The sequence below is a fragment of the Nicotiana sylvestris genome, chromosome 5 (genome assembly GCF_000393655.2).
Source record: "Nicotiana sylvestris chromosome 5, ASM39365v2, whole genome shotgun sequence".
In the NCBI taxonomy this organism is placed as follows: Eukaryota; Viridiplantae; Streptophyta; class Magnoliopsida; order Solanales; family Solanaceae; genus Nicotiana; species Nicotiana sylvestris.
The window spans coordinates 36,015,120-36,040,290 of NC_091061.1; the positions used below are offsets into that span (position 1 = coordinate 36,015,120).

The following is a 25,171-nucleotide window of genomic DNA, read 5'->3' on the forward strand; positions in this document are numbered from 1 at the left end:
ATTGGTTCCGGAAAAAGTTTGACTTTTATAGTAAAGTAGTGTTATATAAAGATATTATTATAGAGAGATCTTACTACATTAGTTTTGCAATTTACGCACAATTTTGTTTCTCGACGTATATACAAATCAAGCCGAAGTAGTACTCCTACCATTTACTATATTATACTTTTACCACTAAACTATAATTTTTGTTGGAGCAGATAATTAGAATTTCTGTTGAGACTGAACTGTGGACTGCAGAAACAAAAAAGATGGTGAGCAACTTAGGAAAATGGCACAAAATTTCTATATGGATGGAAGATTACTCTTCAGTTCTAAATTAGGCTCATTTTCTCAGTATTCATGGTACGAAAAGAGTACAACCGATTAAATTCCGTTATCTGTAAAATTAGTTTACATTATGAGTATAGATTTGAAGGTCAAATATGAACCAAAGTTCATATCATTTATCATGTTTCCTTTACAACTCAAGAAAGCAACTACTATGATTTAAGGAGATAAGGTAAATTCTTTTTCAGATTCACAATTAAAATGGGAGGGGGGGGGGGCAACTTTTGATTCAAAAAATATAGTTACCAGATTTGGTTCTGTACATTCTAGAATGTTTTAATCATTCATGCTAAGTTGCTTGTCTTTTCACCTTATAACTTGTACCTTACATTGTGCAATCTTATACCAACTTTTTTACTTTCGAAAAAATCAACATAAAGTATCTATATCCATGTCATGTCCGACGAAGGCACATCCAAATAAATGAAATATCCATGCAATATAGTTGTCTGCCAACAACAACAAACCCGCAACAAACCCAGTATAACCCCACATAGTGGGGTTTGAGAAGGGTAATATGTACGTAACCTAATCCCTACCTTGTGAAAATAGAAAGGTGGTTTTCAATAGACTCTCGGCTCAAAAAAGTATAAGCACCACGTTAAAGAAGAGAAAAAGACAGCATTATTTTTCTCCTATATAAGAACTGCTTGTGAAGTTTACATCCAAATGGCATGTCATTTCACAAGAGTAGAAGAATGTTGCATACCTATGACACCATTATGCAAAAGGCAATAAGAAAGTTCTATACAGATACACTTTCCTTCCAAGATGCCGCGCAAGAGTCACGGACTTATGTATGTAATAATGAAAGTAAAATTTGTGAGTCAAATTACTCCAAACATCTAAAAAGAATCAAAAATAAGTTTGGAACAGAGCTAGACATTGACATGAACAATTGAATTCAAGAAAAGAAATTGTGAGCACTCAAATTTTGTAGTATTTAACATCTCTTGAAAAACTGAACGACAGCCATAAGTTTTCAGCCTCACCGTCTCGCCCTAACTTACCAAGTTTCATATGCCAATCAGCACAGAGGTTTTTGAGAGAATCTTCTCAAGCATCTTACTGGCATAATCATCAACTTATCATTTATATACTGAGGTCCGATAGCCCAAGGAGCAAAGCTATACATACTTTTTCTTTTTCTCTGTCTCTTTCTATTTTAAGAGAACTTTTCATAATAAACTCGAGGGATTAGACGTAGGTTATAGGAACTTATACGAGGTATTGGCATTTCAAGGACCAACACTTGCTTTTATAGAAACCACAGGCGCACGGAAGGAACTGCGACTAATCAAATGAGAATCTAGAAACAAAACTATGACCGTGATATCGTCATGAAAATGTCGCCTCACTCCTCTATCTATCCTTTTCAGGTCCGCATATCTCATTTCTCTTTTCTTTGCGGCTTCCTGAAGAGCAGCTTTTACAAGTTTTCTAGCAATTCCCTGTACAAATTTGTAAACGTTAGTTTTAGTAGAGAAAACAGCTGACACAGTAATTTAATGCAAGTTCCAACAGTCAGTCAATCACTGTTTCTTGAAGTAGACAGGTCATGTATAAAACAAAACTTACATGCTCAACAGCACAAATAGTCATAATCGAATATGCAAGAATCTAGTCTTGTTGTCTAGTGAACACATTACACAAGTATAACCATGTTAACAGTGGCTGAGCCAGAATTTTCACCAAGGGGTGTCAAGATTATGACTATAATCTATGTCGCGCAGATTCTCCAAAATGGTTGCCGCGCTCGTATCAGATCCTCCAAAAATACACTATTTTTGGAGGATCCGATACGCACTCATCGATATTTCGGAGAGCCCGAGCAACATAGACTATAATATGTATTGTTTTTGATAAGTAAATAAAAATAATACATATATAATTCATAGTCTCAAGTTCTCTTTTGTAATCATAGGTATTAATGTCAAGGAATGCCTGCTACTTCCTTTTCTCTTTAGGTAAAAAACCAAAAACAAGAAAGTGATATCCCTCTCCTTTCCTCTCCTCTCCTTTCTTTTCTTTTGCAAGGTCTCTGTTTCTTTTTCCCTTCATTGCAATCTAAAACATCTTTAAATGCTATTAATCTAAGGTTTAATCATGAAAGTGGCTTGTTAAACTTTTTTTTAATAGGTAAAGTGAGTTTTTAAAGATCTACCAAGATGGTACACCAGAATACAAACAACTGGTCCTTACATCCCCAAGAAATCACACAACTCTATGAACTGAGTAAAATTTTCAAAACTACTATTCCTACACCAAAGATAAAGATGCTACAAGCATCTACTCTTAATAAAAGAAACATGGGATTTTTTATTAACTTATTAACTAATCTCATTTTTAATTTTATATATTTCTTGTTTCATCCAAGTTTTTAAACACAGATAAATATCTCAAAGCACACAAAAAGCAGATTTACTAAAGAAATTCAGATTCCTTCCTGGCAAACAGAGAACTCACAGATAACACAATGCTGTATTCTCCGAAGATTGAGGAACAGGAAAAGGTCTACTAAGAGAGAGATTTAAACTAGATAAAATCGTAACACCTACATGTACTCTCTCTCTCTCCCTCCCTCCCTCCCTCCCTTTCCTTCCTGGCAAACAGAGAACTCACAGATAACACAATGCTGTATTCTCCGAAGATTGAGGAACAGGAAAAGGTCTACTAAGAGAGAGATTTAAACTAGATAAAATCGTAACACCTACATTTAACTCTCTCTCTCCCTCCCTCCCTCCCTCTTTCTCCCTCTCTCTCTCTCTCCCTCCCTCCCTCCCTCCCTCCCTCTCTCTCTCTCTCTTTAACAAATGAGAATGATATGATAACAAGAAAATTATAGAAGATTTGACAAACAAGGAGATTCTTACTTATCAAAAGAAATGAGGGTAATCTTACATGGTGCTCACAACTACTGACAATGTCCACGGCCTCTTGATTACTTAGATGCTCCCATAAGCCGTCAGAAGCAAATATGAGAAACTGATCTTCTGGAAGGAGCTTCTGTACAAATATTGATGGCTCAGCTAGGAGAATGGGCTTCCGGAAGGTTCCAGGAAATCGAAATTTAGGGAGCAAAGGCTCTCTGTTAAACTCTGCTCTCTTCAAATATGCATCACCAATTGATCTTGACACCTGCAAGTGCATTAAATTTTAGCAATAATACTATCAAGTTGATAATATCATCTGCTTCACACAGTTCAGATAACTGTAATGAATAATCTCACGGTGAGTCTGATAACATGGAACTTAAATACCTGTATAATTCCCTTCACGCGCCAAACCTTGTGCTTTAAAACTACTACATGCGGATCATCAGGATGCAGTGAACGCAGTTCCTCACGGACAGATGCCAAACTCGCATTGTGTTCAGAAGACAATTGAATTGCTTTAACCTCTTTCATAGCCCTCTCCCGTTTTCCTAACACCGCACGAGAATCTCCAGCATTTGCGATGTATAATGTCCCACTGCATATAATACCCACTAAGCAGCATGATCCCGCAGAAGCAATATGGGGTTTAGTTTGCCATTGCTTTCTCACTAGAGAAAGGAACTCCTCTTCTGTTTCCAAATATGCCTTGCTTATAACGTCGGCTGACATAACTTGATCCTCTGAGGTGAATTCTGCATCACATATAGCTGTCAAGTAAGTAACATATGTATCAGTAATCTTCAAACAGTATAAAAGAGTGCGTACATGTCAAAGGAGAGAGAGAATCATAAAGCTTTCTTCCCTCAAACTTTTCTTTGCTGGGGGAGGGGAAAGTGGCAAACCAAGGAGCGAGGATGATCTAATCCTAATTTACAGAATAAGCCTGATGGCTTTAACAAACTTTTCTATGACAAATTACATGCAACAACAATAGCCCACTGAGATCTCACAAGAGGGGTCTGGGGAGGGTAGTGTAATCATACATGTACATTGGTGCTATATGTGTAGATATGAAAAGCATCGGCATACAGCAGTGTGCTTGTAGTGGGTGGTCTTGAATTGATTTGGAGTACAAATGGGTGATGTGACAAGCACAATAAAGGAGGTATTGTTTAGTTGGGTTTTCAGAAGTAGGAATAGAAGACCATCAAAATAGGATGCCCCCCTCCCCCCCCCCCCCAAAAAAAATAAAAACCCCCACAACCCCAAGCGCTTATGTGGGTAGTTTGGAAGGAGAGAAATAAAAAGGCATTTGAAGGGGTTGAAAATGATTTTATGTATTTGAGGAATAGCCTTCAATCTCTGGTTTCCTTTTGGTGCACCCTCGAGTTCCCAGTTTGTATAGATGATTGGATGAGCTTTGTATAGAACATTGTTTTACTGTAGGTTCTCTACTTTCTGGCATACAGCTTGTACACGTGCATTTCGCCAACATGAAATTATTTACCTTATAAAAGAATTATATGAGAGAAGAGATCTACTATCGGAGGACGGAGGATGCCCTCTCATACAAGCAAACTCTAGAATTTGATCTAAAGTCCAGTTTATAGATGCGTTGCACTCAAAGTCCATAAGCGGGAGGCTACAAGGCATTTTAGGAAGTGCGTTCCATTCAGCTTTCTCCTCGTTACATATTCATGTGGTAGAACTTTAAGATTTTTTAACATTGTTGTCCTTATACCGGATGGTGAGAACACAAGTTTTCCAGTATAGGATTAGATGTTAATGCTCCTGCTGCACCTGAAGAAGCAGCGGTGTAGCAGCCCTGGGAGGTAGGGGCGTAGGTCGGGTAGAGGCCATGGTCAAGGTAGGAATTGAGGGCATGGCGCAGCAAGAGCTAAGGCTCCCAGAGCTGCTAAGCAGGAGGAGCTAGTTCTCAAGGAGTAGCAGGTGCCAATTGCTTTGATGCCGGCAGTTTTACCAGAGGGGCTTCAGGAGACGCTCCTGGGGTGGATCAGGTCATTAAGCTATTGCCCTGAAATGCAGCTGATCAAGCAGAGAGAGTCTGAGGTTGGCTCAAGGAGGAGATAGAAATGCTAGGCCTAACAGGCATTGAGGGGGTGCGTTGTAGTGATGTGCGAGCTATTGAGCATGTAACTTAAGGTTGGCTCAAGGAGGGGATAGAAATGCCACGCCTAACAGGCATTGAGGGGGTGCGTTGTAACTTACCATTTCTAAAGTAAACGCTATGATGACCCTTATCAGTTTGTGGATGACATCCATAAGGCATTAGCGGTGGTGCATTGCAGTGATGTGCGAGCTATTGAGCTTGTAACTTACCAGCTGAGGCAGAGATGTTACCTATTCATGGTCTACCACCTTCTCCACCAGTCCCCTTGCAAGGCTTTTACCTTTGACCTGGGATGGTTCGCTACAACTTTTAGATTTCTGCCTATGGTTTTTTTTTTTTGGAGTAAGATTTTTGATGGATCTTAACCCAAAGGGACTTGTCATGCTTCATAATAGACCTCAATTCTCCCTAGGTCATACAACATAGAGTCGTCATGAAGGCTTTTATAGTGATACAATATTTGCGGACAAGGAACATGTAAGATCTACATTGCTGACCCTAACACCATGAGCATCGTCTCTAATGCAAGGTTTATGTCTTTCATTAATTTCTTTCCAATCAGGTACATATAGAGGAAAGACAATCCAGATCTTTCTCGGCCTTTTGGCTAGATCAAGTGTAGTAAAGGAACGAACAATCCTTAATCTAATCCATACGGATACATATCATCTTAAAAGGAAATTATTGCTAACAACATTAATTGGCCCGTCTAAAATTCATCAGAACCTTATAGATGTTGGCAGCAATGGCTATTAAAATTCGGAGTTTCCTCTGTTATAATTGTTCCTTGCAGCAAGTTTATTGGAAAAACTGAACAAAAATCTTACGAATGCCTTTTAGTACTGAAACGAAGACCCAAATTCAGTATTTCCCCTTCTTTGGACAAGGAATCTAAAAGATCAGATATTTATGCATGGTTGAACCTCACACAATTCGCTTCATCTCTAATCAAACATTCCCTATTTCCTATCTCAATCCTTTCTTCAGGTGATTTAAAAAGGAAAGGACATTCTTCTATCAAGTAATCCATATGGCCAGGATACAGAGCTGACTTTAGTTCTCTGTCACAACTTGCAAACAGCCAAACACATACCTATAGGGGAGTAATTCCCAACAAGAGAGAGATGCCACATGTCCCAAATCAATCATAGCCTTGAATGCAACAGAAATTACCAGAGAGCTATCCTAAGTGTAATTTAGTATCTTTTTTTATATAATCAGAACCAGACTCCTGCTTCTAAAAGTTCACTTTCAGTAAGGGCATTATAAACAAGAATGATAGTATAGTGAAGGAATTTGACCTAATCCTTCATCATAAATGACAAAAAGAACTTACTGTTTAATCTTATCCAAAGAGCAATGAAGTTTACTACAGTGTTTTATCAAATGTGAAAAGCATTAAAAGAAAAGGCCGAAGTTTGTTGGAACTTGGAATTTTCATCAACAACAGACCCAGTATATTCCCACATGTGGGGTCTGAGGAGGGTAGTGTGTACGTAGACCTTAACCCTACCTTCACAGGTTGTTTTCAATAGACCCTCGGCTCAGAAAGGGTGAGGAGAAGGAGAAGGAGGAGGAGGAGGAGAAAAGGATAGAAAAGGAAGAGAGAAGAAAAAAAGGGAGAAAAAGAATAAGTAGTATCAAATAGAAACAACAGGGAATACAATACCTGAGGCGAACTAAACCACATGACGTAATAAAGATCTAAGAATATGAAGGAACATGAGTGCTACTAAAACTACTGGTAGAAAAATGAGAAACGTTCAACTACCCACTAACATTCTACCCTAATCCTCGACCTTCCCATCCTCCTATCAAGGGTTATGTCCTCAATAAGCTGAAACGGCGTTATGTTCTGCCTAATCATCTCTCCCCAGTACTTCTTTAGCCTACTCGACCTCTTCTCAAACCTGTCATGGCCAACCTCTCACACCTCCTAACGAGAGCATCAATGCTTCTCCTCTTAACGTAGCCGAACCATCCCAGCCTCGACTCCCACATCTTGTCCTCCACAGAGGTCACTCTCACTTTGTCCCGAACAGTTTCATTCCTAGTCTTATCTCTCCCGGTACACCTACACATCCATCTCATCATCCTCATTTTGGCTATTTTCATCTTCTGCACATGGGAGTTCTTGACTGGCCAACATTCAGCCCCACACAGCATAGTAAGTCGAACCACCACTGTGTAAAATTTACCCTTAACTCTTGGCGGCACATTCTTATCACATAAAACACCGGATGCGAGCCTCCATTTCATCTATTCCACTCCAATGCGATGTGTGACATCTTCGTTAATTTTCTCGTTACCTTGGATAATAGACCCGAGATACTTGAAACTACTTCTCTTGGGGACAACTTGAGCATCAAACTTAACATCCACGTCTGTTTCATCAGTCCCGTCACTAAATTTGCACTCCAAGTATTATGTTTTGGTCCTGCTCAACTTGAAACTTTTAGACTCATGTCTCCAAACCTCCAACCTTGCACTAACCCCGCCTCGCGTCTCGTTGATCAACAGTCTATCATCGGCAAATAGCATGCACCAAGGCACCTCCCATTGGATGTGTCACATCAGCACGTCCATCGCCAAGACAAATAAAAATGGGCTAAAAGCCGATCCTTGGTGCAGCCCCATCACAACATGGAAGTGCTATGAGTCACCTCCCATAGTCCTCACCCGAGTCTTAGCACCATCCTACATATCCTTAATCACCCCGGTGTATGCTACCAGAACGCCACTAACCTCTAAACACCTCCACAGAACCTCCCTCGGAACTCTATCGTATGCTTTTTCAACACATAGTGCAAATAAAGCGTCCTTCATTGAAGAAAAAGGTGTGTGTACATGTATCTTTTTAGTGACACCCTTTTCAAGAGCCCCTGGCCACTAAGGCACACAAATTAGCACCTTGGTGTTGCTCGGACCCTTCAAAATCCCTACCGCACCATGCCGATCCAACACAATTTAGATGTGGGTGTGAGTGTGGGTGGGAAATCCACACAGGATTTGGTCAACTTACCTTGGGTGCTTTGACTACATCTGTGACCAAGAAGTAAAGATTGATCAGTTATTTGGTTTGACTTTTGGGTTTATCTCATATATATAGTTATAGAATGCTTTGTTATTACACGAGATATCTTATGAATAAAATATTAACTATTAAGTGTTTAAATATTATTAATTTTAGTTCAATAACTTGTATTAATCGTCGTAATAATAGTTATTGGCCGTGTTCCAGCACCCCTATGCAACATAGAATGAAGCACATCCTAAATCACGCGAAGCACTCAACCTATACACCTAGCTTTAGTGTCTAACAACACATTTTTTTATAAGATGCAACAACACATTTAACAAAGATTTAATACACTACGAAAGAGCTACATACTTGGAATACATGTGTGTCATATATGAGTGTGCATGTACAGAATAGTCATTACAGTACCTAGAGTACGTAAGTAGAAGATAAGTCTTGTTTCTGAAGCACATATATGTAAGTCACAAATGAAATGCCACAGATACAGTTTATCTTTAAAGCATAGGAAAGAAGAAAAAGCATACTCTTGACGTTCTTGAACAGGCGGTCATTTATAAACCGGGCAGCTTCTGCACCTGCATGGCCATCATATATTCCCACAAAGGTGCCCTGCAGACCTGTGTTGACCGAACTCATCGGCCCCGATTCAAGCTGACTGTGATCCTCCAATGTATTATTCGCTTGAATTACAGCCATCGAGAACTCCCCATTAACATGGTGCCCCGAATCTTTATACCACCACAATCCATCAACACTGCCGTCCGGGTCTCGGTCTCCACCTCTACTATTGCTATTTTCACCTTCATTATCTATAGAAGGCTTCCAACAAGGGTAAACAAACTTTTTCCATGTAGTTGTCACCATCTCTTTGCATGTTACTTTTATTACGACTCACCCAAATGATCGAGCAATTGATTACTTGCCAAACCAAGATTACTACAAAATCCTAACCCCAGTTTTATAAAGCTTGCCAAAAGTTCCAGACTTTGCTCATATGTCCAGCAATGCAACACCCCAAATGATCCAGCAATCAAAATACCTATGTTGTAAATCTTGTGAAAAGTTCCAAGAAATGCATACCACTAATCTGCATACCGAGAAAGCATTAGCTACCTAAATAAATGATGTACTCAAAGCCTGCATTACAGAGACAATAAATAAGCAATTGAGACTAAACAGATAATGGGGTTTCAAGATTATGCACAATACAGAGACCAACCTATGCAAACACAATTAATCTGCATACCTACATAAACAAGAACAATCTAAACAATGATGTACCCAAAAACTGCATTAAATTGAACAATTTGAGACTCAAACAAATAATACCTATTTTAATTTTCAAGATTATTATACATGAATACAGAAAAGAATTGCACATTCAAATATCAAAATTGGATATTACATTGAATACCTTGTATCAGAGATTCCCAATTGATGAGGCAATGGAAGACCCCTATATTAGATTTTGATTATTAAAATAAAAAGAATGGATTTTCTCTTGCGACGAAAGAGAAAAATTGTTTCTTTACAACGGGGAAAAGGGTGATAGACAAAGCGAGGGGGGTGAGGAGAAAAAATGGGGTTGGGGTTGGGGTTGGGGGTGGGGTGGAGTGTTCTTTTGGTTTTTCTTTGTTGTAAAGAAGCTGATGCACAATAACCATAAAATACGTAGAAAATTTTAAAATAAAATTGCCAAAAAAAGGTAATTGGGTATTTTGACTTCCTTTTTAGCTTAAAAATTGCACGGAACGTCCTATTTGGTGGTCCCCATTTAACCTATACCCATTTTTTTTAAAAACTTTTAACTTATACTCACTTTTTAAACAAATTCAGCCCCTTTCTCCGTAAAAATTGCACGGGGCGCCCTATTTGGTCGCCCTCATTTAACTTATACCCATTTTTTAAAAAAATTTTAACTTATACCCAATTTTTAAATAACTTCAGCCTCTTTTCTCCTCCTTCTTCCCCTTTCTCCTCCTCCTTCTAACTTTTACCTTTTATGTAGTATGTATTTATTTTTGGTGCTCATCACACATTGAAACAATTTATGTTTGCTTTAAAGGTACATTTGTATTCTGTAATATAATACCTTTGAAGTTGTTGTTCTACTCATTATGCTGAATACGCTTGTATATTGATAGTTCTTTATCTTTATCATATAGGTTTAGAAGGGAATTTGTTTAAAATAAAATTTGAATTCAAGAGTATTAATAATTCAGTAAGCAAGAAATAACTGGAGTTTAAAATTACAAAACGAAAGACAAAAAAGCAGAAGCTGAAGAAGAAAGAAAAGAATTGGAACACACAAGCACTTGAAAGAAAGAGAACTAAATAACTTCAGCTCTAGAGCTGAAGTTCAACAGTTACAAAACAAAAACTTCAGCTCTAGAGCTGAAGTTATTTAGTTCTCTTTTCTTTCTAATGATCAACCGCGAAACACCAAAAACAGTAGTGATTGCCTCAGACTTCAGCTCTGCTAAAGTTTCCCCGTTACAACACAAAAACTTCAGCTTTAGAGCTGAAGCTTACAAACAAAAACTTCAGCTCTAGAGCTGAAGTTCGACAGTTACAAAACAAAAATTTCAGCTCTAGAGCTGAACTTCAGGCCCGGCTACTAGAATGCTGAAGTTTTGCGTGATTGTCTTTGCTACTTCAGCCCCGTATGCTGAAGTTATGCGAAAAAGTGGGTACGCTTGCAATTATTTTGCAAAGCGGGCACAAATTAAAACGTGACACAAAAAGCGGGTATAGACGCAAATGCCCCCTTTCTCCTCCTCCTTCTCCTCCTCAAAGTTATATCCGCCTCTTCTTTCTCAAACTTCTCCTTCTCCCTTTTCTGCAAGAAATCTGTTACGGCTATGTATATAACTTGTATTCACACGACGTTTTTATCTAGGATTTCGTTTTCAAGAAATTAATAATCATTTTTAGGAAGAGCCTCTAGTACTTGGGATTTTTCCAACATAATTTGTGGAGAAACTTATTGCTATAGCGAGAAGCATAATTGAAGCAAGTAGAAAGCTAACCTTGTATATGTGAATTATATGTTTCTGTGTTCAGAAAAAGAAAAATTTCTGTTATCTGAATGTATAATAAAATTGTATAATGTATTTTCCAATATCAGCTGCTTAGAAATAAAAATGGCTGAGCAAAGTTGAGTGTGAGTTAGACGAAATGAGGTTACTGCATTTAAAGCGGACGATAACATAAAAAGCTGATTTTTCCAGAAAAAACTGAAATTCGCCAGTTACAAATAAAAACTTCAGCTCTAGAGCTGAAGTTCGACAGTTATAAAACAAAAACTTCAGCACTAGAGTTGAAGCTTACAAACAAAAACTTCAGTTCTAGAGCTGAAGTTCGATAGTTACGAAACAAAAACTTCAGCTCCAGTTACAAACAAAAACTTCAGACGGTTACAAAACAAAAACTTCAGCTCTACAGCTGAAGTTCGCCAGTTACAAACAAAAACTTCAGTTTTAGAGCTGCAGTTCGACAGTTATAAAACAAAAACTTCAGCTCTAGAGCTGAACTTCAGGTCCGGCTACTAGAATGCTGAAGTTTTGCGTGATTGTCTTTGCTACTTCAGCCCCGTATACTGAAGTTATGCAAAAAGCGGGTACGCTTGCAATTTTTTTTGTAAAACTGACACAAGTTAAAACGTGACACAAAAAGCGGGCACAGATGCAAATCCCCCCATTTTCACCCATACATATTGGACTTTCTGTTTAGCCTTTGGACTAGAAAGCAATTTAGCCCACAGACTTCGATGAACATAGTAGGCTTTTAACACATTTGATCAACAACAAACAACAATAACAACCTAGTAAAATTTCACAAGTGAAATTTGGGGAAAATAATGTATACGCAGATCTTACCCTTATCCCGAGGGAGTAAAGAGGTTATTTTCGACAGACCCTCGATTCAAGAAGACGAAAAGACACTATATACACTTACTATGTATCAAATATATTAATATATAAAAATATTATTTTCCATGGCAGTTATATTGTGTAAAAATCCCAATATTCACAACATTAACAATGGCGCGAATTTTGTATGCACACGCATATATTGTGTATGTGTATAATAATATTCAGTTATATATCAATCAATGAAATCAAAGTCGATTGCAAGTTATGTTTTAACTGTCTTTCTGAAGTCTTTTGACTTCCTCTTCATTATTTGAATTAAGAGTGGTCTACTTCTTGTATGAATTATGCACTACCATTAGTAGGTTTATATTAATTTCATGTCTGTCCACTTCAATGCTGCTTCCTTGTATTTAATGTTATGTTTGTTAAGATACTTTTTATATTTTTTGTCCAATTTCTTCATTAATCATTTACTCTAAAGAAAAAAAAATGGGATAAAATGCGGAGCTAGCTTGTGATAGGGGTCAATTCTTATTGACAAAATTACATAATAATAAACTCCATAAGTTGACCTTGCATTATTTTAGCACACTTACAAGTTTGCAAATGTATAGCCAAATATTAATAAGTTTAGATCTGAATTTTTTTTCCAGTTTTTTTTATTCTCTATATCTTCAAGCCCGAAATATTTTCATTTTCCTTTTTCCTCAAGTTTCTACATACCTATCACAACTATAAAAATTCACAAACAGATGCGAGAAATCTAAAATTTCATCTTCTTTAATGCTAATCTTGTTAGTTTTTGAATATGATTTTGTGAGAAATTTTAAGTGGGTATTGTTTGAACTTATTAAAATTAGTTTAAGTAGATCGTATACAAAGTTTGAAGTCATTTAGTGGAGTTTGGAATAGTTTTAATCAAGAATTGTAAGTTAAAATTGTATAAAATATTCGTCAGAGATGCTTATACACTTTTATACAATATTATACACTTTTATACAAAGAGGTATATCATATATATAGTTGTATAAAAGTGTATAAAAATGTATAAGCACAACAGTGAAAATGTTAGTGATACACCATGTATATAGGTGTAGAAGAAGAAGAAGAAGACATGTGAGAAATCCACCAAATACCTATAAATAATGTATTAGCCTTGTATAAAATAATGTATAAGAGGTGTTTATACACTATTATACATTACTTATACACTGTTATACATTATTATACAAATGAATCCTATTAATGGAGTTTCACTGGTTCTTCTTCTTCTTTGAGCATCTTCTGAAATTCAACTCAAATCTACCTCAAATCTGCTCCAAATCACTTCAAATTTGAGTTTTGAACTCCCCTTGACGATCCCAATCAATTGGGCCGACACCCAATCCAAACAACTAACAAAATCGAAAAATCTAATTTCTAAAATTGAAGCTTCGAATGACCTTTAATGGTGACTCCAAAAATAATACTTCTCTTAAATGGTATTTTTTCTTCTCATCTTAATAGTGATTATCAACTTTGAATCTGGAAGGAGAATTGAAGAATATATATAATGGTAGAGAAATTTTGGGGTGTAAAGTCGTGAAAGAGGAAGAAGAAGAACGAAGAAAAGAAAAATAATAATTAAATAGGGTAGGCTAACTGGTGAAAAATAATTTTCAGATTATGTACAACCGGACCCATATCAGGTAAAGGCTTTAAACATGGGCCATTTTTTGATGGACTGTTGGGTCAAGTGACAAGGAGCGTAATTCCCCCATTCTTATTCAATTCATCAGTAAATTATAATATATAAATAGGCCAAAAATAAGATTTTTTTGTCATATATAAATCATTGATCCACGTGATACATGTGAGATTTGTTAGAACTTCATATGGTTTTGCACGTATATGGTATTAAGAATAATTGTATGTAGGTTGCTATCGTTAAAAGGTTGACCCAAATTAAAAGTGATCTAATAAGGTTTAAAGTTAAATGGGTCTATAAGACACCTCATAATGTATGGGGTCTAATGTGTAGATACCCGGATATAATTTCTAATTTAATGATGTGCTAAATTAGAACTACATAAACATGTGCAATTATAAATGGGTTATGATCCCCAAATCAGATGTAGGGTTCTTTTTCTAATATCCCATCGGTGGAAAAGGAAGAGTTGTCTTCTGTCCAATTTCTACGTCTTGATTTGGAAGACTATTGACTGCAGTTTCATTCGTTCCTATGGATTCATGTACGCTTCCGCATCTAGCTTTTATTCTCGATGATTTAACATGATAGATCTTGGGTAAACGATGAAGGATTTCATCTTAAAGTATTTTGGTTCTTACAATTGGTATCAAGAGCCTATATCTTGTTAAATCATTGAGAATTAAGTTCACCTTAATTATTGTTCAAAAACGAGTTTATGTAAAGCATATATCGGAGGATTGATTTTATATTCTTGTGGTAATTTGATGGATTCGAAAAATATGACATAGCATATTGTTTTCTGTTTCAATAAGATGGTAATCTATACTATATTAAAAACACGAAGACTCTTAGCGAAATGTCGTTCGACTTTTTTACCCTTAAAAAATCGACTTTACACTAGATAAAATTATAATTTAAGTTGCCTTCCTAATATTTAGGAATAAACATTCAATTACCATTTATGCTAATTTTCCTAAAGTTAGAACTTTAAAATCAACTAGAATTAATTTGTTAATCTTTCCTTATTAGATTGTATTACAATTTTATTTGCAATAGGAAGACGTGATTTTAATACAATAAAGACTTTTGTTTCAAAAGGAAAAACAATACTAGCTTTTTACCACGTCTAATCTCCATATCATTTGTAGGATTTTAAATTAAAACGTTAAAAAAGAAGAAGAGAAGATTAATCAAGTACACTACTAAATTGATTAATTTCTAGAATACATAATAACTTACATATCGTTCTATCTATCTATATTAAATGCACGAAGGCCCTTAATGAAATATCGTTCGCCTTTTTTTACCATTTAAAATTAAACTTCAAATTAGACAATATCGTAATTTAGTTATTATCGTAATATATAGTACTTTGAAATCAACTAAATTGGTTATAAAATATTTCTTGTGTTAAATTATGTAGGAAGTCCTAATATTTAGGACTTTAATATAAATATTAAAGAAAGCTCGGTGCACTATATGTGCGGGGTCCAGATAAGGCCCAGACCACAAAGATCTATTATCATTTACTTATATTGTTTGGGAGAAATAACAATATTACATTGTCTTAACATAAATATTGTTTGGGGAGAAAAAACAGTATTACATTGTCTTTTGCTTATATTTGTTTACGACAATTTTTATATGAAATATGTTTGAACTTATAATTCTAAGGGGAGGACACTATATATTCTTACTATTAAATTAAGATGCATGTACTTAATTAACTATTTTTCTAATAATTAAATATAATTTTTAAATATTATGCGAAAATATTGATGAAGAGAAAAAGATGTTATTCGAGTAAGAAGGAGTTTAAAAAAGTATCTCTATTTTCTATATCATTGTAAAGGCACGAATCCCGAATGCAAAAATAAATAAATTATTTTTTTAATTTTTATTCAATAACTCAAATATATTATTTAATAATATTTACGTAATTTTTTAAAATTATATACTCATTGATATAAGTACACGCGCAAAGCGCGTACCCTAAGACTAGTTTACAAAACAACCATAAAACAGTAAACAAACTAAAAAAGAGCTATAGTCAAAAAGTTTTAGCCTTTTACCCTTTTAGATAGCGTTATAGTATGATTACACTTACGAAAAGTTTGTTGTTACAAGTTTCTAAACTTTCAGAATTTTAAAAAAATAAATAAGTAAATATAGATCTCAAAAGGTTCTGTTAGCCCATCGTTGTAGGCGTTACGATAGGAAATATCTATATCTATATATATATACATAATAAGAAAGTGAGGTGGCACCTCTCTCAAGCCAAGAAAAATATTTATCTTTTTTCTCTTTTTTTTTGAATTTTTCAACACTTTTTCTATTTCCTAATTATTTTCTTGTAAGAAGTAGTTAAAGTCTAATAATTACTCCAACGTTTCACAAAATAAAAGCACACATTCTTCAACTGATTCAATTCATATTTATTACCACAACATTTCATATCTAAAACGAATGACTAAACAAATTCTACAATCAATTTGAAAACTAAAGCCCCCCATCATCACTTAATAAGGGAATTGAAATGGTTCTTCCTCATTAAACATAAAACAATAGTACACCATTATATATAGAGACTCATCTTTAGCTTAGTTTTGTATCTGTTAGTGGATTTCATGGCTTTCTATTTTCAGCTCCACTGTTATTATTACATATACGTGTTTTGCTTAATGCCTAAATAATCTTATTTATAAGAATCCTTATTCAGTGAAGTTTTTACCTTTGCAGAGTAAGTAATGGTGGGACAAAAAATGGAGCAATATCACTGCATCGTGTGGACAAGCTGCTAAGAACCCATGGTAGGGATGTTTTTCTTTATTTTTTTTCAATTTTATGTGTGTTTGATCAGACATACTCTACATAAAAATATTTCTTTAATGTCTATTTATGCAGACTAATTCTAAGAAACACTCATACTCCATCGCAATTTTACAGCAAATGAAGACCAATAATTCACATTTTCTATCAAGGTATGGTTAACTAAACTCTAAGATTGTTCTTTTTTTTTTTCTTCTTTAATTTTGGGTCACTTAAAAGTGGTACATAGTGATTACTTAAACCATAAAAATATTTTCTCCTTTTCTCCCTTTATTTTAGGGACACATAAAAATTACAGGTATTTAAGAGTCATCTAAGAATTTATGAATCGGGATGAAGAACGAAGCAGAGGAAGAACGTAGAGAATCAGTTGAGCAAATTCAAAAGAAGATGATGGAGATCCTTATGATAAAATGTAGAATATTTTTATTTTTTTCTCAACCAGACTATAAAAATATAGTCGTAGATAGGCACATATCTCCATTATGTTAAGTTGTAGTCAGTTCTAACATATTTTTTGGTATGTTTGATTTTCGCTACTAATTAGATTTGGACAAATAAAAAGATTGATATGCTTATTAATAGAAACTTTGGTTAAGAAAGTCACTTCTCTTTTTTCTTCTTTTGTGGGGGCTTTTTTCACCTCATTTATATATTATCTTATTTTTATTAGCTCAAAAAGTCTCTATAACAGGCTCTTTATTGGATATTTTGATCTCTATTTATGTCCTCTTTTAAACTTTTCCACTCCCCCTAATAAATCTTCTGTTATTTATGTCTGTAACTTTCAAATATTGTTTAATGTGTAACTTTTCAACACCCTTTGTTTTTCACATATACGCCTATTTAAATTCATTAGCTATGACCGTCAGACATACACTCATAAATTAGTTGAATTATTAACTCAAAAAAATTGGCTTGCAATTCAGCTTTGGACTCTTTCCTTCCGTGTTCAACTTCTTTTCGAACATGATTACTTTTGATACATGGTTGTAATTCTTTTAGAAAATTAAAAATGGGTGTGTAATAGGTTATATGTGAGTGTAATTTTACCTATTTTATTTTTAAGGTGATGTATTGATATGTTTTTAGCAGATTCTGATAATTTCTATTTTTGATGTTCACTTCTTCCTATTTTGTCTCTAACCGGAATGAAATATGTTGAATTGAGAAAGCAAGTTTGTCCCGGTATTAGAGTTTCTGATATTATTATTTTCTATTTCAATGAAAGGAATTAACATATGATAAATTTTCAATTGTCCAAAGTAGTATGTCAATGAAAATGAAGCTTGCAAAATTTCGTCCTCTTGTGAATTCTTTCCCCTTTTTGATGATGTTGTATGTTAAATTTATTGGATAAGCATTTTAGGAAATGAACAATTCTTTTTAGTTTTTATGAAAATTTAGCATAGCCTTGATGATTTTGAGAAAGGAAAGATATAGATTTAGAGTGAAATCATTAAAATATAACTTTTGAAAGCCGGTGAAGAAAAGTTACATAGTTTTTTGATATATTATATGAACAAAGAAAAGGTATAATTAAAATTTATATGCATATTTAAAGAGATCAATTTTTTTGAAGTTTATTTCTGTCTTTCATATTTTTTAAAAATTACAAATACCGTTTATCTTTATGGGCAATTATATAAAATTATTCTCTGACAAACAAAAAGTACACAATTGATGAAAAGTTAAAGAAAGATAAAACTAAATACATAATAAAATCTAATCTATCTGGATTATAAAATAACTAAATATCTTTAATATTAAAGCATTAAAAAAATTACTTCATAAATCGATAAGATCTTTTGCAATTATCGCGCGAAGCACGGATTAATTCACTGGTTTGGTTATAATGGCGACTGCTTTTAGATTTTGTTAAGAAACATTGTGCTTAAGGAGTAGGTTTGCTGATTCTAGATACCGCCTTTGCGGCACTAAAAATTTAGATTGGAAAGGTATGCTCCATACCAGAAAAGGTTAATAGCCCGGTTGGCCAAGTTTTTAAAATCAAATTATTTTCAGAAGTATTTTTATCAAAAGTACTTTTTAAAAAAATATTTTTGGTGAGAAGCAGTTTGTGTTAAGTTAATTAATTTGAAAAATACTTATGAGCAGTAATTAGCGTTTGGCCAAACTTTTGAAAACTGCTTCTAAGTGTATTTTTTTCAAAAGTGCTTCTGAGAAAAGTACTTTTGAAGAGAAGTTACTTTTTTCTGCTTCTCCAAAACTGCTTCTGCTTCTCCTCAAAAGCACTTTTTTCCTTCCAAAAGCTTGGCCAAACACCTCAATTTTTGGCCAAAAGTGTTTTTAGCCAAAAAAAAAATACTTTTGGCCAAAAGAAAACTTGACCAAACAGGCTATAAGTCTTCTTTCAGAATGGTAGATTGTTATTTAGTTCTACTGAATAAATAAAAGACAAATAAATTGAAGCATACTAAAGGTGTCGTTTTTGTGGAGTACTAAACCTGGAGAACGATGTCTTGTTCTCCTTTAGATTTAGGTGCCAAAGTCGAACTTTTTTAAGTTTATTCGGTTCTTGTTATAAAATATAACCCAAAATAACAATATAGAACTAGCAAAAACAAACTAAGAGATATAGAGAGAAAGAGAGGAAGAAAGATTCTTATTTCTTCTTCAATTGTGTGTATTTTCCTATCTATTACAAGACTTTTATATAGGCATAAAAAGTGAAGAAACTATGTCATGGAATATGTCATTGAACATACAAAATATGTCATTAAGCATTTGAGATGAAGATCATGGAAGAAGAGTAGACATCCACCATAATGTGATATTTATCATAACATTCCCCCTTGGATGTCCAAAGATAATGTGCCTCGTTAAAACCTTACTAGAAAAAAACCCTATGAGAAAAAAAATCCTAGTGAAGGAAAAAGAGCACACATGTTTAGAAATACGCCTTTTAGTTTCCTCGTTAAAAACCTTGCAAGGAAAACCCAGTGGGACAAAACTTTGTAAGGGAAAAAGAGTACAACGCGTATTAACTCCCCCTAATGAGAGCATCAACTCACATCCTTGAGCCTTCGCATCCCAATTTTGTACACCAGTTTCTTGAAGGTTGATGTTGGTAGAGATTTGGTGAACAAATCACCCATATTATCACTTGAACGAATCTGTTGCACATTGATATCACCATTCTTTTGAAGATCATGTGTAAAAAATAATTTTGGTGAAATGTGCTTTGTCATATCTCCTTTTATGAATCCTCCCTTCAATTGGGCTATGCATGCTGCATTGTCTTCATACAAAATTGTGGGTAGTTTTTCACACTTCAAACCATATTTGTCTCGGATAAGATGTATTATAGACCTCAACCAAATACATTCTCGACTTGCTTCATGAATAGCAATTATCTCAGCATGATTAAAAGAAGTAGCCACGATTGATTGCTTAGTCGATCGCCAAGGTATGGCAGTGCCGCCACATGTAAACACACAACCTGTTTGGGATCGAGCCTTATGCGGGTCAGATAAATGCCCAGCATCGGCATAACCCACAAGATCGGGATTGCAATCATTGCCATAAAATAATCCCATATCGGTAGTCCCTTTTAGATATCGCAATATGTATTTGATCCCATTCCAGTGTCTCCTTGTAGGAGCAGATCTATATCTTGCTAAGACATTAACCGAAAAAGTTATGTCAGGCCTTGTAGTGTTAGCAAGATACATTAGTGCACTAATTGCACTAAGATATGGTACTTCAGGACCAAGAAGCTCTTCACTCTTTTCTTGAGGTCTAAATGGGTCCTTATTCACATCAAGTGATCGAACAATCATCGGAGTACTTAATGGATGTGCTCCATCCATGTAAAACCGTTTCAATACCTTTTTAATGTAGGCAGATTGATGAACAAAAAACCCATTTGTCAAATGTTCAATTTGCAAACCGAGACATAATTTTGTCTTTCCGAGATCTTTCATCTCGAATTCCTTCTTTAAATAATCAATTGCCTTTTGGAGTTCTGTAGGAGTTCCAATAAGGTTTATGTCATCGACATATACGGCAAGTACAACAAATTCCGGTGTTGTTTTCTTTATAAAAACACATGGACAAATGGCATCATTTATATAACCCTCATTTAATAAATACTCATTAAGACGGTTATACCACATTCTTCCTGATTGCTTTAGACCATACAAAGATCTTTGCAATTTGATTGAAAATATTTTCCGGGACTTTGAATTCTGTATGTTAGGCATTTTAAATCCCTCGGGAATTTTCATGTATATCTCATTATCAAGTGAGCCATAAAGGTAGGCTGTAACTACATCCATTAAATGCATGTCAAGCTTTTCATGGACAACAAAACTAATGAGACAATGAAATGTTATAGCATCCATAACAGGAGAATATGTCTCTTCATAATCGACACCAGGTCTTTGTGAAAATCCTTGTGCAACAAGGCGTGCCTTATATCTTTGTACCTCATTTTTCTCATTCCTTTTGCGTACAAAGACCCATTTATAGCCAACAGGCTTAACACCATTAGGTGTTTGGACTACAGGCCCAAAAACTTCACGTTTTGCAAGTGAACTTAACTCTAATTGGATTGCTTCTTGCCATTTTGGCCAATCAAGTCTTTGTCGACATTCTCCAACAGATTGAGGTTCAAGATCCTCACTTTCTTGCATAATGCTAGATGCAACATTATATGCAAAGATGTAATCTGCCACTATATCCATTCGATTCAAATTTGTCTCAATATCGATTGGATTTATTGATAGTTCCTTATTTTCTTGAGTCTCAGGCTCATTGATTTCCTCATGAATCTCAGGATTGGTTAAATCGTGTTCATTGTGAGACTCTTTCGTAGTATTATCTTGATCATTTGTTTTCCTTTTTCTAGGATTTCGATCCTTAGAACCTAATGGTTTGCCACGTTTTAGGCGTGTTTTTGACTCATTAGCTATGACACTAGAAGATTGTCCAATAGGGACATCAATACAGATTGGAACATTCTCTGCAGGGATATGTGATTTTGTTATCCTTTTCAGATCCGTAAATGCATCTGGCATTTGATTTGCTATTTTCTGCAAATGGATAATCTTTTGCACCTCTGTGTCACAAATAGAGGCACGTGGATCAAGATGAGACAATGATGTATTTTTCCACAAAATTTCACGTTTGGTTTCACTAATTTCTCCCCCTAATTTTGGAAAAAATGCCTCATCAAATCGACAATCTGCAAAACGAACATTGAACAAATCTCCCGTTAATGTTTCAAGGTAGCGAATAATGGAGGGCGATTCAAACCCAACATATATTCCTAACCTTCTTTGGGGACCCATCTTGGTGCGATATGGGGGTGCTACAGGCACATATACAGCGCATCCAAAAATTCTTAGATGAGATATATTAGGTTCATGACTCAAAACGAATTGCAACAGGGAATATTTATGATAATTTGTTGGTCTGAGACGAATTAGCATTGCTGCATGCAAAATGACGTGACCCCAAACAGAAGTGGGCAACTTCGTTTTCATGAGTAACGGTCTTGCTATCAATTGCAGGCGTTTAATTAAAGACTCTGCAAGGCCATTTTGAGTGTGAACATGAGCTACAAGATGTTCCACTTTTATCCCAATTGATAAGCAATTTTGCAAACGCGAGGTTGCGAGATGAAAATAGGCATACATGAGACCATCTAGAAGATGCATCTATTAAGACCATAAAATATCTAAACGACCCACTAGGTGGGTGAATAGGTCCACAAATGTCCCCTTGTATACGTTCTAAAAACGCAGGGGACTCAATCCCAACCTTTGTTGGTGATGGTCTTATAATTAACTTGCCTTGATAACAAGAAGTGCAAGAAAATTCATTATTTAAAATAATTTTCAAATTCTTTAATGGATGCCCATTTGAGTTTTCTATGATTCATCTCATCATAATTGATCCAGGATGTCCCAATCGATCTTGCCAAAGTACAAAAATATTGGAAGCAGTAACCTTTTGGTTTAAGGTAGAATGTGCCTCAATTGCACTAATTTTTGTCCAATACAGGCCACAAGATAAAGATGATAACTTCTCAATAATTCTTTTCTGGCCAGAGACATTCTTGGTAACAATGAGATATTCCATATTATTCTCATCTATTGTCTCAATATGAAATTCATTTCTGCGGTATCTTTAAAACTCAACAAGTTTCTCTTGGACTTGGAGGAGAACATTGCATTCTCTATGATAATTATTGTTCCCATAGGCAGAGTTATAGTAGCTCTTCCAGAGCCTTCAATTAGATTACTACTACCAGAAACTGTAGTAATATCTGCCTTACACATACTTAAATGAGAGAAATATTTCTTCTCTTTGAATATTGTATGTGTCGTACATGAATCAATTAAGCAAATATTTTTACAATTGAACTTTGATCCAAGTTTACTTTGAAAGATATCCATATTTGCTTCCCGTAATTTGACATACAAAAGAAGTATATAAATAAATATTAGTATTTTTAGAGAAAAATGGAAAAGAAATAAAGTTAAACCAATAATTCAATATCAGCCTTTAATGCATTTTCTGGAAAATTCTAATTATTATACAAATAATGCAAAAATAATACAAGTACACATATGACTAATACAACTACAACAAATTTATTTACATGTATAAATTATTTCCATTTTCCAACACATTGTATGAAAAATAATTGATCCGTGTAAGAAAAAAATATACTCATAAAAAAAAATTGAGGGTGAAGTAACAAAAGTTGTTCCAGGGTGCTTGTAAGCCTTTTCTTAAAGAGAATTAAAGCAACTTAAAGGAAAGTTAAAATTGTTAAAAGATCACTGAGACTAGAATACTAATTAATAGGATATTACTCCTTGTTTGTGAAATTTATAAAATTTTGGAAATAAAAATATTCTTAAGAACTACATAAGAAGAATTATAAAGTGCAATAAAAATTATGAGATGTTTATTCATTACATACTACGAGTAGGAAAACATAAAAATTAAATTGCTCAATCATCTCTAACCACAGATCCATCACCGATCAAGTGGTTTATGTTTTCAACAAGGTGCTCAAAAAAATCTGCCACATCCAAGTGGGTGATGTCAAATTCATTGTCATAGACAAGATTGGCTTCAGGGCCTTTATTCTTCAGAGATGCTTGATAAAGCTCAACCAAATGTTTTGGTATGCGATAAATTTTTGCCCAATGCCCTTTTCCACCGCAACGATAGCATTTAGTTTCTGAACCCTCTGCGTTTCGCTTCTCATCTTTCCCTTTCCATTTTTGGAAGTTATTTTTTGGTGGAGGATAATTAACAACAGAAAATTTTCTTCCTTGGATATGGCCACGACTACGACCACGACCACGAATATGACCACGACCTTTTCCACGATTAGCATAATGGGAATACACCTCATCCTCTTTAGGCAATGGTGTAGACCCAGTGGGTCGATTTTCGTGATTTCTCATGAGCAATTCATTGTTTCGTTCAGCCACAAGTAGAAGAGAAATCAATTAAGAGTACTTTGTGAAGCCTTTCTCTCGGTACTGCTGTTGCAAGACTATATTGGAGGCATAAAACGTTGTAAACGTTTTTTCAAGCATATCATAGTCACTAATATTATCTCCATAGAGTTTCAATTTAGAAGTAATTCTAAACATAGCAAATTTATATTCAGAAACAGACTTAAAGTCTTGGAGCCTAAGATGAGCCCAATCATATCGTGCTTGTGGAAGAGTGACCAACTTTAAGTTGTCATATCTTTCCTTTAAACTATTCCACAAAACAAGTGGATCTTTCACTGTGAGATATTCAATTTTCAACCCTTCATCAAGGTGATGGCGCAAGAAAATCAAGGCCTTAGTACAGTCTTGGGTAAATGCTTTATCTTTATCTTTAATGGCGTCTCCAAGACCCATTGCATCTAAATGGATTTCAGCATCCAATACCTATGTCATATATTTCAAGGGCAACGAACTTTCTTTTCATAATATCAGACATAATTTAAAAAAATACAAATTTGAGAAAAATTATACCTTAATTTTCTCAAAGATCTTCTTGAGATGGTAGAGCCTCGTGCTGATAACGTGTTATAAAATATAACCCAAAATAACAATATAGAACAAGCAAAAACAAACTAAGAGATATAGAGAGAAAGAGAGGAAGATAGATTCTTATTTCTTCTTCAATTGTGTGTATTTTCCTATTTATTACAAGGCCTTTATATAGGCATAAAAAGTGAAGAAACTATGTCATGGAATATGTCATTGAATATACAAAATATGTCATTAAATATGTTATTAAGCATTTGAGATGAAGATCATGGAAGAAGAGTAAACATCCACCATAATGTGATATTTATTATAACAGTTCTTTAAATTTTCTCTTTTTCTTAGGTTTGGTTGTTATGTATGAAAA

General features: G+C 34.7%; 2 protein-coding genes across 4 annotated transcripts; both read right to left on the minus strand.

Moving 5' to 3' along the window:
• Nucleotides 1-931: 931 nt before the first annotated feature.
• LOC104235594 (probable protein phosphatase 2C 38) lies at nucleotides 932-9,973 on the minus strand. Of its 3 annotated transcripts, none has more exons than XM_070174346.1 (5): nucleotides 9,792-9,973; nucleotides 8,902-9,464; nucleotides 3,591-3,958; nucleotides 3,232-3,468; nucleotides 932-1,781 (listed from the first exon to the last, which is right to left on the minus strand). In XM_070174346.1, the coding sequence occupies exons 2-5, from the start codon at nucleotides 9,239-9,241 to the stop codon at nucleotides 1,569-1,571; spliced, it is 1,158 nt and encodes a 385-aa protein (XP_070030447.1). In that variant the 5' UTR covers nucleotides 9,242-9,464; nucleotides 9,792-9,973; the 3' UTR covers nucleotides 932-1,568. The 3 variants fall into 3 exon arrangements, with proteins under 3 accessions (XP_070030447.1, XP_009787700.1, XP_009787699.1); XM_009789398.2 differs by having other exon boundaries at nucleotides 3,591-3,973; nucleotides 9,792-9,972; XM_009789397.2 differs by having other exon boundaries at nucleotides 3,591-3,973; nucleotides 8,902-9,514; nucleotides 9,792-9,972.
• A 13,787-nt stretch (nucleotides 9,974-23,760) lies between these two features.
• LOC138868511 (uncharacterized) lies at nucleotides 23,761-24,222 on the minus strand. Its single transcript, XM_070146066.1, has one exon. The coding sequence runs from the start codon at nucleotides 24,220-24,222 to the stop codon at nucleotides 23,761-23,763; it is 462 nt and encodes a 153-aa protein (XP_070002167.1).
• Nucleotides 24,223-25,171: the final 949 nt, after the last annotated feature.

Coding starts and splice junctions, on each gene's coding strand:
- LOC138868511 (XM_070146066.1), bottom strand. CDS start 24,222: ATGAGAAATCACGAAAATCGACCCACTGGGTCTACACCATTGCCTAAA.
- LOC104235594 (XM_009789398.2), bottom strand. CDS start 9,241: ATGGTGACAACTACATGGAAAAAGTTTGTTTACCCTTGTTGGAAGCCT. Junction 3,974..8,901: donor CCTGTTCAAGAACGTCAAGA/GTATGCTTTTTC, acceptor CTTACTTGACAG/CTATATGTGATGCAGAATTC. Junction 3,469..3,590: donor GCGTGAAGGGAATTATACAG/GTATTTAAGTTC, acceptor ATGCACTTGCAG/GTGTCAAGATCAATTGGTGA.